Below are 14,621 nucleotides of genomic sequence, written 5' to 3' on the forward strand. Positions count from 1 at the left end.
TCTCCTCCTTTTTTCTTGAATCAATTTTTTTTATATTTATATTGAATCAATTATAACATTGTTTTTGTTTTTTTTTTGGCATTTTTTGTTAAAATGCCAGTCAAATTAATTTTGCTCTGAGCAGCTGACAGGTAGTAGAGTGTTCTTTACCACTGGAGGACGCTATTACCCTGTACTTTTATTCAGCGCACGCACGACGTTTTTCTCGTACATTTTTTAAACCTCCTTTAGGCGAATGGAGTTTCTACGTCAGATTTTCCATTAACAATGAATCCATTAACATCATGTAAATTTTAACGCCCTTAAATTGTATTTATTCCATAACGTGCTTTTAACCACAGTTTATAAACGAGTTACACACAGGTAGAAATGGGGCCTTCTGATTTGATAGCTTTATTATTTGTTTCATTCTTTGTTTTTATGTTTGATTGTCACTGCTGGCTCCGCTTAAGCTCTTATCTCGAGCTGTTTAATGTCGTCTTACCCGTTTTCTTTCTTTTGACACTTTTCAAGACAGCTCATAGTTGTCAGTCTTGCGGCTCCTCCTCACAGTCGTATGATTGGTGCAGTGTTACGCCAATCTTCATATAGCGTGCGGTCTGATTGGATGGAGGCGTGGCCGTAGTAGGCGGGGTTTACAACTGTCAGTCTCGCTGGAGTGAAACCTTGCAGATCACAGCGCGAGAGTGGACAAGTGGAGACAATTGGCTGAAACACGGATTCGGTAGTAAGACTAACATCTGTATAGTACTAAGGACACAACTTAAACGTTTCACATGGGGAGCTAAAGAACAAAATGACGTGTATGCGTTACACTATGTTACTGTTCTCAGTTTTGGAGTTGTTGTTGTTGTTAGGACACAAAGCTGGTTTGTCGCGCGCTTTACGTCTCGCGAGCGATGAGAACGCGTCTCCAGGCACGAGAGTCCCGCGTGCTGTGCTGGCTGAGACATTGGAGGCTACTACCACCATCCCAAACCACTTACAGGAGGACGACAGGGACTCCAGATTTTCACCTTTCACCCCCAAAATGACCATCACACCCAGGACCACTGGTAAAACTAACCAACTACAGCCCTTTTGGCAAACCACCACGGCTGCGCCTCTGACCAAAACAATGGACCCAACCTCCAAACGCAGTAAAGCCAAAGAAAACTCCACATTCTCCACAACACAAAACTATACAGAAAAACCTACTTCTTCCTCTCCATTAAGTGGCACAAAAAACACAACACCGCCTGCACTGGATACTGCAAACACTTCATGGACCGTGAAAAGCACCTCAAAGCCTCTTGTGACCACTGAGAGAGGTAAGTTCAGTTCTCATTCTTTTCCGTGACATGATGTTAGGCAGTGTGCCAGTTTATAAAATTCATGTTTTCCAAATATTCATTCAAACTAGAATGTGTTCCTGTGCACTAAAAAATAGTGGCCTTGAATTTCTTTCCCAGCCTCTGCACAACAGATTTTGAGGAGTTGCAAGAGGTTTACACCTGCACAAGCTGTTCTCATGCGCTACATTTATTATTTTATCTTCATACATTATACAGACATGTTTTAACTGTTCCTTCTATGTATTCCTATGGTAACAGAGTGTAGTTTCAAACTGAAAGTGTTCACATTATGTAGTTGTTGTTCTGTCTTTCAGTTTTCAGTACACTCCTTTGTCTCACTTCACAGTCTTTTGGTAGTACTGATTGGAAGCCGTTTGATCAGCTGTATCATAAAAATGAACTGACAGATAAATCCTTTCTACCAACCTCAGTACATCAGTACAGCTGTGTATCTTAAGGACATTTGAGATCTTCGCAGCTGCACAGAGACAACCTTCTTAATTAATTTGATGTGATTAATTACCATTTGACTGCCAAATGAGGAAAACAATCATAAATCTTAAACCCTCTACTCTTTTATCTTGAGTTACGTTATGCCAAGCTGACTTGGAGAATGAGGATGATTAATTTTGATTAAGGTCATATCTAGTATATTCATCTTTCATCTTGACAGTTTCTTACTTGGAAAAAGGGTGAGAACTTCCTCTTTTTGGTACCATTACATTCTCTTACTCTGAACTTGAACATATTCAGTTACAGCAGTGGGATGAAATGAAGTTAAAAGAAAAGGGAACCAGCCATATTGGGTTGTCATCAAAGGTTCAGTTAAGACTGTGTGATCTGCAGCCCCCCTGGATCTCATTGTATGTGAATGTTCTGCAGAGGAGGCAGGTGTTTGGGATTACAGTAAATGAAACGCATCTTATCCTGTGTAGTGGCCCAAAGGTGACTGAAATCTTTTCCTCAGAAAAGCAAATATGGCACATTAAACCCACTTATTCAGCATCTAAATATATGTACTGTATGGAGAGGAAATGAGCATCATCATGTTTCAATGCCTTTGTTACTTTAAGGTTTTTTGCCTGTTAATATTTGTCGTGATTGTCTAATGTATGAGTGGAGTGAACATTTCAGATGCTGACTATAAAAATAGCTGGTGTTTGACTTTTGTATCTAGTGTGGCAAAATCAGTGCCCTTATTTCCCCAGACGTCTATGACACCATCATTTCTGGGAGGTGTCGTCCTTGGCCCTAGATAACATCTTATTAGAAAGCTTAACCTAAAATCATGAGCAGAGTATTCGGGATCCTCTCAAGTAATTTCTCATATTAAGAAAAATATTTGTTGTGATGATTGATTTGGAAAGTACTTGGGATTTTGTTCTGGCAGCTTCTCTTTTTGATCAACAGTTTGTGCATGTTTAATATTAGCAGTGGTTTGAGGAACCGTTACAACGTTCACCTCGTTCTGTCACAAAATGATTTCAGACTCAGAAATAACACAAGTTAATGCAGAAGCAAGAATCAGAGCGAGACACTTTAATAATGAAAATCACTAAATCACGCCTTAATGCATTTTTATAGCTGTTGGACACTGGTAATTGTCTCCTTTCAGTTTCCTCCATTATATTCCCTTCTATGCTTTGTAGGTCTATTCCTGTAATGCTGTGTGATAGACAAGCAATGGAAAAGAAATAAGATTGAGGTGTTTAAGGAACATCTTTATGTATATAGACACATTGTTCGACCGAAATTAAGCTCACAAGAATCAAGAAAATTTGCCATTAAATTGCATAACAACTACAGTTGTTAGTTTAGCTCAGAGACTAGAGAGACATGACAAAAGTGGGGTTAATATATGAAGAACTATTATGAGAGTCTATTCTCTTATTTGGCATTAGTATCCACAGAACAGCTGTGTAATGTTTATTTCTCAAAGTTTTTTCATAGTTGAATGTCAACCACTCTATTTCTGATAATTAACAATTTACAAGAATGCTGTTTACAAGCAGATTTGAGGATAAAATAACACTTATAAAATTGAAACCTGTGTATATTTACGCTTGTTTAATAAGGGCAGAATTAACCCTTAAACAAAACAAGAATATGAGCCAATTTTTTTTTCCAGTCAAAATTTTTTATTTGCCCTGCTCCAATTTCAGTCACTCCTGAGATGTGTTGTTTTTATTGCAATGCAGTCAGGTAATAAATAATTTATTTTAGTTATGTTTGTTCATGCTGTGGTGGTCGAGTCTTTGCCATATACAAGAACTTTATTTTGTCAAGAGTACATATAATAATCATCATAAAATAATGTGAACAATACACTAAAATACTTTTTGGAGATGATATTGGTTTATTGCTGAACTGACTGTAATGTTACTTGAGGGTGATTTTCTTTTCCTTTTTTAAATTGCCAGGAGATCATTTGTTAATGGGAATACACCCTGCACCACCTGTGATGCAGAGTTGCACTCTAACTCTTATTGCATGTTATATTGTTGTACGTGTGAGCAGCGTGTGGCTTATTAAAACCTCTTAAACTCTGCAGACCCGGTACCGGGTCCGAAAATAGCATGCCACATGTTTGTGTCTCATTTGCATATCCTTCCTTATATGGCATTTGCCCAGAAATGGGTTCATTTGAAAGCTTAGAGTGTTTTCTTTACAAAGAATACCATTAATTGGGGTTTTATGATACATAAAGTAGTCAAATTAAGCTAAGAAATATATTTTCCCCCCCCATAAATTTCCATCTAACGATTGCGAATACGTTTTCGTAAGAATGTGTATTTAAAATATTTTTCACAAAACAGTCAAGTCATATATCACAAGAAAGCTCTCATTCTCAGGAATCTGATGATGTAGATCATTTTATTGTGTGACAATCACAGATCGAATGATCTTCAACAGAATCGCGATGTAAAATTTCTCACCTTATTATTTATACATTTTGCACCGCTTCAGTCAGCCGCAAACAGCCACGCATACCTATATACTCGATATAATCTTTTAGATTAGAATCTCTTCTTTCAAACAAGACCATTTTTACGTTTCTGCGTGCTTCCATTGCTGAGATATAAAGCGTTTTGTACAAGTGCGCAAAAGCGCTCCAAGAGCTGTATGATTGACAAGATCTCTTACTCATATAGATGGGTCTAAAAGCCTTTCTTCTGGTATAGACGTCTGACCTCTTTTGTGAAGCGCTATTTGTCCTGATGGCTGTCATTCACAAGTCGTTCCTCCAATCGAAGGTGTGAATTCAGCACCGCGGGGGTGCTGGAACTGGACAGCGACTGCCCACTCTTTTCCGCTTGTGGAGACGCAATGGTCTCTGGGAAACTGAGTCTTTGGCTGCTTCTAAACAAAGGACACGCGAGGAAAAAACTACAAATGGCCGACGCTACGGATTTATAATGCATAATATTCATAAAACAAGTTCTGGGTGGCCACCTTCGCCGTGGAGAGGTCAGGACGCGCATCTGGTAAGCCTATACGCGTGCTACTCGCTTTCATACATTTGATTCTTTATTCTGAGGCTTGGAAGCTTCGCTAGCAATAAGCTAATATGTTTATTTTCATAACTGTGCAGTGTTCGACCGCATCTCAGTGAATGTACAGTAATCCGTACAGTACTGGGGGAATAAACATAAATTAGTTTGCTGACGCTCCGAAGTTCGCGCAAAAGCTTCGGGGAGCTTGTTTACGTTAAATAGAAACCGAAACCAAAATACACGCTGATAAAAAATCAAAATATGAAATATGAAAGAGACGGCGAGGTCTCTCAATCTCTACACGATGCAGAATAGACATAAATGAAACGATATGAATCTGGAGATTGTGTATTCTATTTTAGATTGTGATAGACCAGATATTTTTTATAATTTTATGCATGCTGCTATTGTGAAATATGAATTATTTTCTTTCAAAGACTGTTCAGAAAACCCACACACAAAAAAAGCACAATGTATTGAGATGGTTCATCATATGTGAAACAACATAAATAATACTATTTGTCACAAACAGCAGCTTTTTATGTAACTTCTGAGTGTTTTCTGTCAAATAATATACAGAGATCACATTATTCCATACTGCAAGTGTGCAAAAGATGACTTCATACTTATTTAGACAAAAATTTTATACAAAAATGCTATTATTCCTTCCTTCAGTTGGAATAGAATAACTTTTGCATAGATTAGGATAGAAAGAAATTTCTGTTTTCCTCTAATAGTAGACAGTTGGAAGAATCACAAGACATTTGTCTGAAGTTGCCAGCCCCTTCAATGCCTGAGTTATACCATTTCAAACTTCAGTTTACACAAATAAAATAAAAAAGCGCCTTGTTTTTTTCCCTATTTATTATAACACAGACAGCATATATTGTCATTTTTATCAATTTCAACAGTGTTTTATGTAATTTCAAAGGGTTTCCTTTGAAATTATACCAAACTTTCTGAGCTTACACTGTAGTATTAGTATAGGCAGGCATTCAAAATTAGGTAGGAAAATGAAAAACGGAAATCCCCAAAATAGCATTTGTGCTTAAGAGGTTAAAACCACAATTTAGACAAGGACAGTGAAAGTCATTTCATAAGTCCCCAGCACTGCCGGACACACAGGCTTGTATGATGGCTCTTTTTCAGCTACCACACTGTCCTCGCTCAGCACAGTTTCATGAACGAGTTTGAAGAAACATGAGCTCAAACAGATTGCTACTGTACACAGATTATAGACTTCAGATTATAATAAGTCTTCAGCTAATTTTTACTATCTCTTACTGTACAGTTAATGACTAGATTTTTGTAAGACATTCTGTATAGTAAGTTTGATGTGTGCTGCAATTGCGAGACACAATTTTTGCTGCAGTCTGATTTACACATTGATACATTTAAACATTGAAAGCATCCAACATGCTCTGAATGGAACATTGTCTTGTGTGTTTGCTTGGGTTAGGCTGTTGAGCATTTCTCAGTGTATTGACATTAATAAACTTCAAATGGTTTGTTTGATGTCTCATATGCCAAACTAATTCTTATCCAAATAAAAATCATTTTACAGAATGGTGATGGTAGTAGGGACTAAAGCTACTTTTCTTTTGAATATGCGTATGAGCTATTCATTTAGTTTGCTAATGTGCTTTGTAGCACATATTCATTTGCACATTATTTGTGAATTCCCTGCTGGGAGTTTTATAAAAGCACCGCTCTGCTATTGCTTAGACTGCCTGCCATTCCTAATAGAGCTCCAGGCCTAAAAAACACCCTAAATCAAGTTATTTGTGAGGAGTATACACTTCTAGACATTGCAGATTAATTTTTCTGGCTGATTAGAAACTCTCTAGAGTCTTAATACACAGATAACTGCCTGTGTTTGATGGTCCATTATATATCCTAATATTGCACTCCTGTGCTATTCCTTATGCAAACAGTATGCCAACGTTGAAGTTTATTTTGCCACTGGCATTGATCTTGTCATTGTTATAGCTGAATTTATCTTCTTTGCAAAGTTATATAAAATATACAGTGCTTTTCTATATGTACTGTATATATTTATAAAATGTATGCATTATAATCCATTTCCTTGGTACTATTAATCAGTTGAATATCCAAAAGTGCACATCTAGATATTGCTCAGATGTTTATCTCCATCTTACACTCTGCTCATCAGCACGCTACTTGCTCTGATGAAAATGAAGAGTGACAGTTTGTGGATTGAGCATGCAACAAAGAGCAAGAATATCAGCGCACGGTGTGCATTTACAGTGCTTTCACAATGTGTGCATTTCTTTGTAACTGAACCGATACCACACCCAGGAATCTAGATAATCCACTTCCTCAGAAAATGAATTTTAGGACAGGTTTATACTTGTATACATCATTTCTTATCACTAGTACTTCTTATCACAATAGTCATCCAGCTTTTATTCGATAACCATGTGCCTTGCTCAGAGATGCAAAAGGGCTCATGTAGTTTGAATTACAGATGAAACGGTATGAAAATTTATTATCACGGTTATAGTGACCAAAATTATCATGGTTATCAGTATTATCACGGTACTGTTAAAATGTGCTGGAAATGTTTAAAAAATACTGACAACCAAATCATTTGACGAAGTATGATATTTCAAATCAACAAACTGAACAAAAAAAGAGTTTGTTTGTATAAACACTAAAACAGTAGCATTACCAGTGATGTCTGTATAATAAAATTGTAAATAAATGCAAATGCAAATAAACACTGAAAATGAACGTGGATTTGCGCATCTTCTCAGTTAACAATGGCTCTGTGTAGTAACAGCGGCTCTATGTGAAATCACGCACCTGAGGGAATTTACCACTGATTAGAGAACCGGCTTTACTGACGAGATGCGCATAACGATCGGCCGATCGTGATCGGTGCACCCCTAGTAAATACATTTACTAATTCTGAGCCACACCAATTCAGCAATATCATTTGACACTCTATCATTTACCAAACCTGTTTGTGTTTATTTATCTAGCTTATAAGTGTCTTTTTTTTTTTTTTTTTTTGTAAGATTTCTTAGTAAACGTGACCGTATGATAGTGTTCATGTATTTTTCTTTTCTCTGTGAGATGAAGCCAGAGTTCTCACACTCTCAGCGATGCCACACAATCTGGCATGTGGGTGGCAATGAAGAGTAACAGTGGCCCCATCACCCATAACACCATGCTGCTCACCCACGGGCCCGTACACTCTATACTGTTACGTAAGTGTCCCGTAAATTTATTTTGTAACTATGCCAAAGCTACTGAATCTGATCATGGGAATTTGTCCAAACATGTTCTTGCTGTGTGTGACATCCCTGCATATCGCAAACAGTGGTTCACCATTTTTTGGAAACTCTACATCTGATCTGATTTGTCACACTGTACTTTTCATAACGCATTTTAGCATTGATAGCACCTTAAAAAAGTTATTAGTCTTCGTTCAAGACCAATCAAGTAGTAATGATGAATGTTCAAAAAGCAGTTGAACAGCAAACTTTTTTATTAGTTTTTACACAAATTATGATAATGGGGCAGATTAATGATTAACAAAGACTTTTTTTTTACGGTTCCTTGCACAATACTATGTTATTACTTCAAAAAACATTTACCATTGCCCTTCAGGCAGTTCAAAGATTTGTAGAAGCAAGCCAAAATGGCATGGTTGCTTAAGAAAATGTGTTTTTATCTCATGTTTGCTTTTGTTAAAACTATTGGTTAGGTTTAGGGTTGGGGTTAATGCGACTCAATTTAAATTTAATTTAATTTTGAGACTGAACAATAGTTAAAATCTGTACTTGTACTGTATGTTATTTTTTGAGAATGTCTTTTTCCCTTCTTTGATTTTTTTTGGACTTTAAGTACATGGAGCAGTGTGTGAATTAGCATAGCTAATAACTTAATTCACCATCTCTGTGTCAGCTCATCAATCAAGATGAGTCTTTAGCCACTTTCACTGTCAACCTTACTTTTACTGTCTGGAGCTAACCTGCAGTTTGCCATTAAGGCGTTGAAGAAGGTACCGTAACTTAATATCTATCCATACTGCAACAGTGAGACCCTCATGCAGACATCTGAACCTAAAAAAGGTTCAGATTTATTGTAAAAAATAAAATAAATGAATAAACAAACAAACTTTTGGTTTGAAGCAGGAATTTCCAAAAAGATGCCAAAAGTGAATTTAGGTCAGTGCTCCCAGCCCTTATTAGATATAGCTGGTAAACAAACCTTTAATCCTTATTCAACCAGAATAAAGCTGTGACCTTTATATTTGTAAAGAAAAACAGTATCTCATTGTCAGTGTCTTGAGCTGACTTCATTTCCTGCATTCTCAATGGATACTCAATAAGCGAGGATCACCTTTTCAATGTCCTACAACAAACTCGCAAACTCTTGTCTCAGCATGTTTATATCTGTGTAAAGCAGACAGGCGCTTCCATCCTTTTGTCCATAAAGACCACCACACTATCGTTCACAAGGAGTCAGTGAGGTTTTATTAATGTTTTTAAAAGATCTGCAGAATATTTTATCAAAAATACAGTAAAAAAAATAATATTGTGAAATATTATTACTAGGGGTGCTCCGATCATGATCGGCCGATCGTTATGCGCATCTCGTCAGTAAAGCCGGTTATTTAGAGCAGCTGTTACTACACAGAGCCGTTGTTAATAGAGAAGATGCGCAAATCCACTTCATTTTAAGCGTTTATTGGCGCATCTTCTCAGTTAACAACGGCTCTGTGTAGTAACAGCTGCTCTATGTGAAATAACACACCTGATGGAATTAACCGCTGATTAGAAAACCGGCTTTACTGATGAGATGCGCATTAACGATCGGCCGATCGTGATCGGAGCACCCCTAATTATTACAATGAAAATCTGTTTTCTATTATAATTTAAAAAAAATGTAATTTATTTCTATGATAGCAAAGCTGCATGTTCAGAAGCCGTTACTCCAATTGTCAGTTTCATATGATTCTTCAATTTTGCTGATTCGGTGCTCATTTCTTGTTATTAATGTTAAAAACAGCCTAATATTTTAATGAAAATGTTTAGATATTTTACGCCAGGATATTTATTATAAATAGTAAGTTCAAAAGAATCACTTTTATTGGAAATGTATGTGTTCTGTAACAATGTGAACATTTTTACTGTGACTTTTGATTTATTTAATGTGTCCTTAATGCATCCTGAAAAAACTTCACTGACCTCAAACTTTTGACTGGTAGAGTAACTATATTTCTATTAAATGATGCCTGCCCTCACTGGACTGTGAGAAGTAGGTTAGGAGTGAATATTGTAAGACGATACAAGACCGATAAGATGGATACTTGTAATTGTTTCATTAAGAGAAAATTAAAAAAAAAAAATTATTTTTGCCTTTGTCTGGCAGAGCTCTCCTATTGTGTAATCTGATCTTCAGCAAGGTCACCTCTGATTCAGATCAGATTGCCCCCAGTCAGCTATGGGAGAGAACTGTACACGCTGAGAGCTTCTGCTAAATATATCACAGTGCTCCATTTCTCTCACTGTGTCAGTGCACATGTGTATATGTGTGTGTTTTTTCATGTGTTAACACTCACTGGTCCGATGGGAGGTCACTCTAAAACAATGACACACTGCAAGAACGGCCCCCTCTGCATTTATGAATGCAGTATGTTAAACAGCCAAAATAAAAGGATAGTTTTCTGAATTTAAGTTCCCACCAGATGTGCTCCCATACGGAGCAGTGTTATTTCAACAAAATAATGCATCAAAATGTGGTTCTTGAGATTTTACTAGTGATCCAGGGCTTGCCTTTGGCATTTTGTCAGGTAGGCTGTACAAAGAGACCCAAAAATGAACCCTGCCTCTTTCTCTCACAAACACATCTCATTGAAACTAACATCATCGCAAATTACAGCTACTATGCTTTTCCTGTGTGAGAAGTATCGGCTCCTCTTTTACCGAGATAAAAACACAGATTGTGTCACTGTATTTGAACACTGCATCGATGTGATGTAGTTTCCAATCAGATAAGCTCTGGGCTTGCTACACAACAAACTAATATTACAGCACAGTCAGAAGAATTGTGCTTTAATAATCAGGCTTCTTTGTTCTGCTCATTTCTCTGAAAGCCTCTCAGTGACCTCTGTATTATTGCTGATTGATTGTGTTAGATGTGTAAGGTTCCTGCTGCTGTAAGTGCTGGAGGCTTTTGAGGTACTACTGAGAAAGCTGTTGTTTTTTTTTTTTACAGAGGTGTTGACGTGTGTAGGATAGAACAGCTTGTACTTTGAGAGCTGATAACGGGACGGGCCAGGCTCAAGTCCTCTCTAAATCCTACAAAACATTCCTTGAAACCGTCCTTGAAGGCGGTAGCCAAATACTGTCTGGTGTATTTCTCAGTGACCAAAGGTTCAGTGGAGCCCTGGAGGTGCAGTTGCCACACAGGCAATGAAATGAGCAGTTTTCATATAATTTCCATTAACTGCAATACTTGAATCATAATGTTGCTGTTTTGCTCATATAGTTTCTACGAGAGAGATTTCAGTGCCATATTATCTGTTCTCGTTCTATTCCCATTCTGTAACAGCACTGGAAAGTGGCAACTTGCAGCTTTGAATAATTTCACACTTTCCTTTGCGCCATGTTCCTTTGATAAAATATGTGTAGGGGGCCAAATGAGAATGTGCTTTACCCCTACCACTTACTGATTAAACCTCCTGCTAAAATTCATACTGTAAGCATTAAAGGGACACTCAATGTTATCCCCTCTTGGGCAGTGTCAAGCATTTTACTAATAATAGCAACAATAATATACTAACATTATCTACTGGTTTTAACCAATACAAAACATTAAAAAGTACCTTTAAAAAAAGCAATTACAAGCAAAACTATATAGGTTAATAACAAGCACAGTGACTGCCTGCAGAACGACTGTAAAAATGATCTTTTAATCAACATCATGTCTTTTGAAATGTGTATGACTTTCATGGAACAAAAAAGAGTTTGTACAGTGATATTTAGTTTCAGTCTATTCTTCTCACGACAAAAATAATTTTTGAGAGTTCTCTGTGTTCAACAGAAGAAAGTTATACTTTCAGGTTTAGTATGAGTAGTTAGAATGAGTTATTGATGACAAAATTTTAATTTGGGGAAATTAAACCCACAAACAAACAAACGCTATGCATCCATGCTGATAGTTGTTAGTATATGAAGACCAAGACCACTGGGACACAAAAGAACCAATGAAACTTTAGAAAAATAAACCTTACTGAGTTCTCTTTTTAAACACCAGTGTTCTCTCACATGACTCATTTTGGCATCTAATCAGAAAAATTGTCAGCAAGATATTAAAACTTTAACATTGGAAAGAAAGGCTAACATGTTGTTCATCTCTCTTCTCTCTCGTGCACAGGCCATCAGTGCAACTGTAGTGCTGAGGGGTCAGAGGACAAAGATACCTGCAACTCTGCCACAGGTCAGTGTGTCTGTCTAACTGGATACACGGGTCAGCATTGTGAACAATGTGCCGATGCGTATTTCACCAACGGGACCGGTGGCTGCCAGGCCTGTAACTGTGACTCCTATGGAGCTGTGAATCGACTCTGCAATAGGTGAGTATCACATCAATCACATCACCCTTGTTTCATTCAGATGGGTATCATAATGACTTGGTGGAAAATGTCCTCAGCAACATCTTTACAACAGAATGTAGGAAATTAAAATATTTGATAGGACAGTTTGTTCCCAGCTTTATATTCTCATAATATCATGTGCAGTGTGATGTACTGGTCAAAATTCAGCATGTTAGAACATGTACTCTGATCTGAACTTATGAGCTGTGTGTCTTTGTTGTCTGGTAGCATTTCACGTTTCATTTTCTATGTCTGTTCTGATGCTGGCTCATATTGTAAAGCTGCACTTACCGTATGTCTGATGTTTGTCCTTAATTTGACCTCTGCATGAATGCAGTCAGCAGGCATGGAGCAGTTGCTCTCTGCACTGCAGTAGAGTGGCTGCTGGATCGTCCGTGTCCCCTCAACTTTGTCAGATTCCTGCCAAACTGCTGCAATCATGTCACATTTATTATATCATCATAACAGGATGTCACCTGTCAGCCGTTTGCCTACGAGCCTCTTTATGATACTTGTCTCTGAGCAACCTTCCCCGAATACATTCCTCTGCGTGTATCCTGTGTGAGCATGTTTGTGGGTGTGTCATAGTGTCGTAGCATCTTGTCATTGACTGTGTTGTTTTGTGCACCTGTTGTTAGTATTAGACTATAGGAATACGGTTAAGCCACAGAAACCTAATATTGTCATGGCAAACCACCACACATTAGAAATGTGACACTGTTTAATTCACAGCATTACATATAACATAACCAACAGGCCATTATAAATATTTGAAGGCTCTATCTATCTGTCTATATATCTATCTGTTTCTCTGTATGTCTGTCTGACTGTCTGTCTTGTCTATCACAGCATCTATTCATGTTGGCTGTTTGTTTTATGTGCCACAGTAATAACTCAAACACTTGTTAATGTCTTGTCGGCTGTCTATACATGCATGTGCATGTAATGTACTAGTATGTTGACAGTATCTCTCTATGTTCTTAGATCTGTGTGTGTAAAGCAGATTTGAGAGTGCAAGGGTAAAGTTAGTGACTCCACACGCTGAATAATTATAGCTTTCCCACAGCAGACGGCTGCAGATGGAAACGAAATAGCCGCAGTCGTGTGAGAGTCAGCCATCCGCTTGTGTTTGTTTTGGAGCGGGCTCAAAGACTGCTGCCCCCCTCTGCTCCCCCTGACATGGAGAAAGGCATCATAATTCACAGCATTCCCACTCCCTCCATGAACACTGGCTGTAGAGAGCTTCCATTACAGTACCCAATCTGTCATTCATAAAGTCCTGCTGTGTCTGTGGTGTTTGAGTAGTATGTGCTTTTTAGGATAAGAAGCATGCAGTGGGGGATGCAAGTGTGAAGAGACTAAAATGCGAAGATAGTCAAGAAAATTGCATATAAATGTTAATTATTGTGTATTCTATATTTAGGTTGCAAGGATTATATCTCCTGGTGATATTTCGAAATTTGATGATTCAACTGTTGTTAGTTGGCTGGCATGGTAACTGTGTGTGTGTGTGTGTTTGTGTCATTTGCTACATAGTGATTAATGAGACCATGCTGTGAAGTACATTGCCACAATTAATCACAGATCACGACATCCATCAAAATACAGAATAAAAGTGACAGGTCACTAGCCGAGGGTGCTATAGATGTATATTTCATGCTGTAAGCTTTCATGTTTCACACACAGGCATACAAGACACCCTAGCAAGCCCTACACTGCGTAGGGGCCCTGACTAGTGTTGTCAAAAGACCTGGTACTTCGATACCATTAATTAAACTTGGGTGAAACTTGTTTACTGTTTTTTATAATTATATTACTTGTAGAAAAACTTTAAGAACAATTGTAACAATTGTAAAAAAAAAATAATAATAATTTTTTTATGAGCATATTTTTTTGTTTTGATTTGGTACCAAAATTGGTACCGAGAACCATGGATTTTCACTGGTATCGGTACCGAATACTGAAATTTTGGTACTGTGACAGCACTAGCCCTGACCCTAAATGGGAGGGGGGCAGTCAAGAGCAGTTTGAGCCAATTTTATTTTGGTAAAATTTGCTATGAAGAACTATTCTGCTTCACAAAGACGTCACATTAATCATCAAGTACACTATGCAGTCTAAATGTATTTTCAGTAATAGCAAACAATAAATGCATCACAAATT

The 14,621-nt window shown here is 37.5% G+C and overlaps 1 protein-coding gene across 1 annotated transcript in view; it reads left to right on the plus strand.

Annotated features, from left to right (window-relative positions):
- Positions 1-647: 647 nt before the first annotated feature.
- LOC113074909 (multiple epidermal growth factor-like domains protein 9) overlaps positions 648-14,621 on the plus strand; it is a 210,932-nt gene continuing 196,958 nt past the window's right edge. The window contains exons 1-2 of the mRNA XM_026247637.1: positions 648-1,310; positions 12,239-12,437. Of these exons, the coding sequence (XP_026103422.1) occupies positions 797-1,310; positions 12,239-12,437 (713 nt within the window). The 5' untranslated portion in view covers positions 648-796. The remainder of the gene's footprint in view (positions 1,311-12,238; positions 12,438-14,621) is intronic.

This window comes from Carassius auratus, chromosome 5 (assembly GCF_003368295.1).
Source record: "Carassius auratus strain Wakin chromosome 5, ASM336829v1, whole genome shotgun sequence".
In the NCBI taxonomy this organism is placed as follows: domain Eukaryota; kingdom Metazoa; phylum Chordata; class Actinopteri; order Cypriniformes; family Cyprinidae; genus Carassius; species Carassius auratus.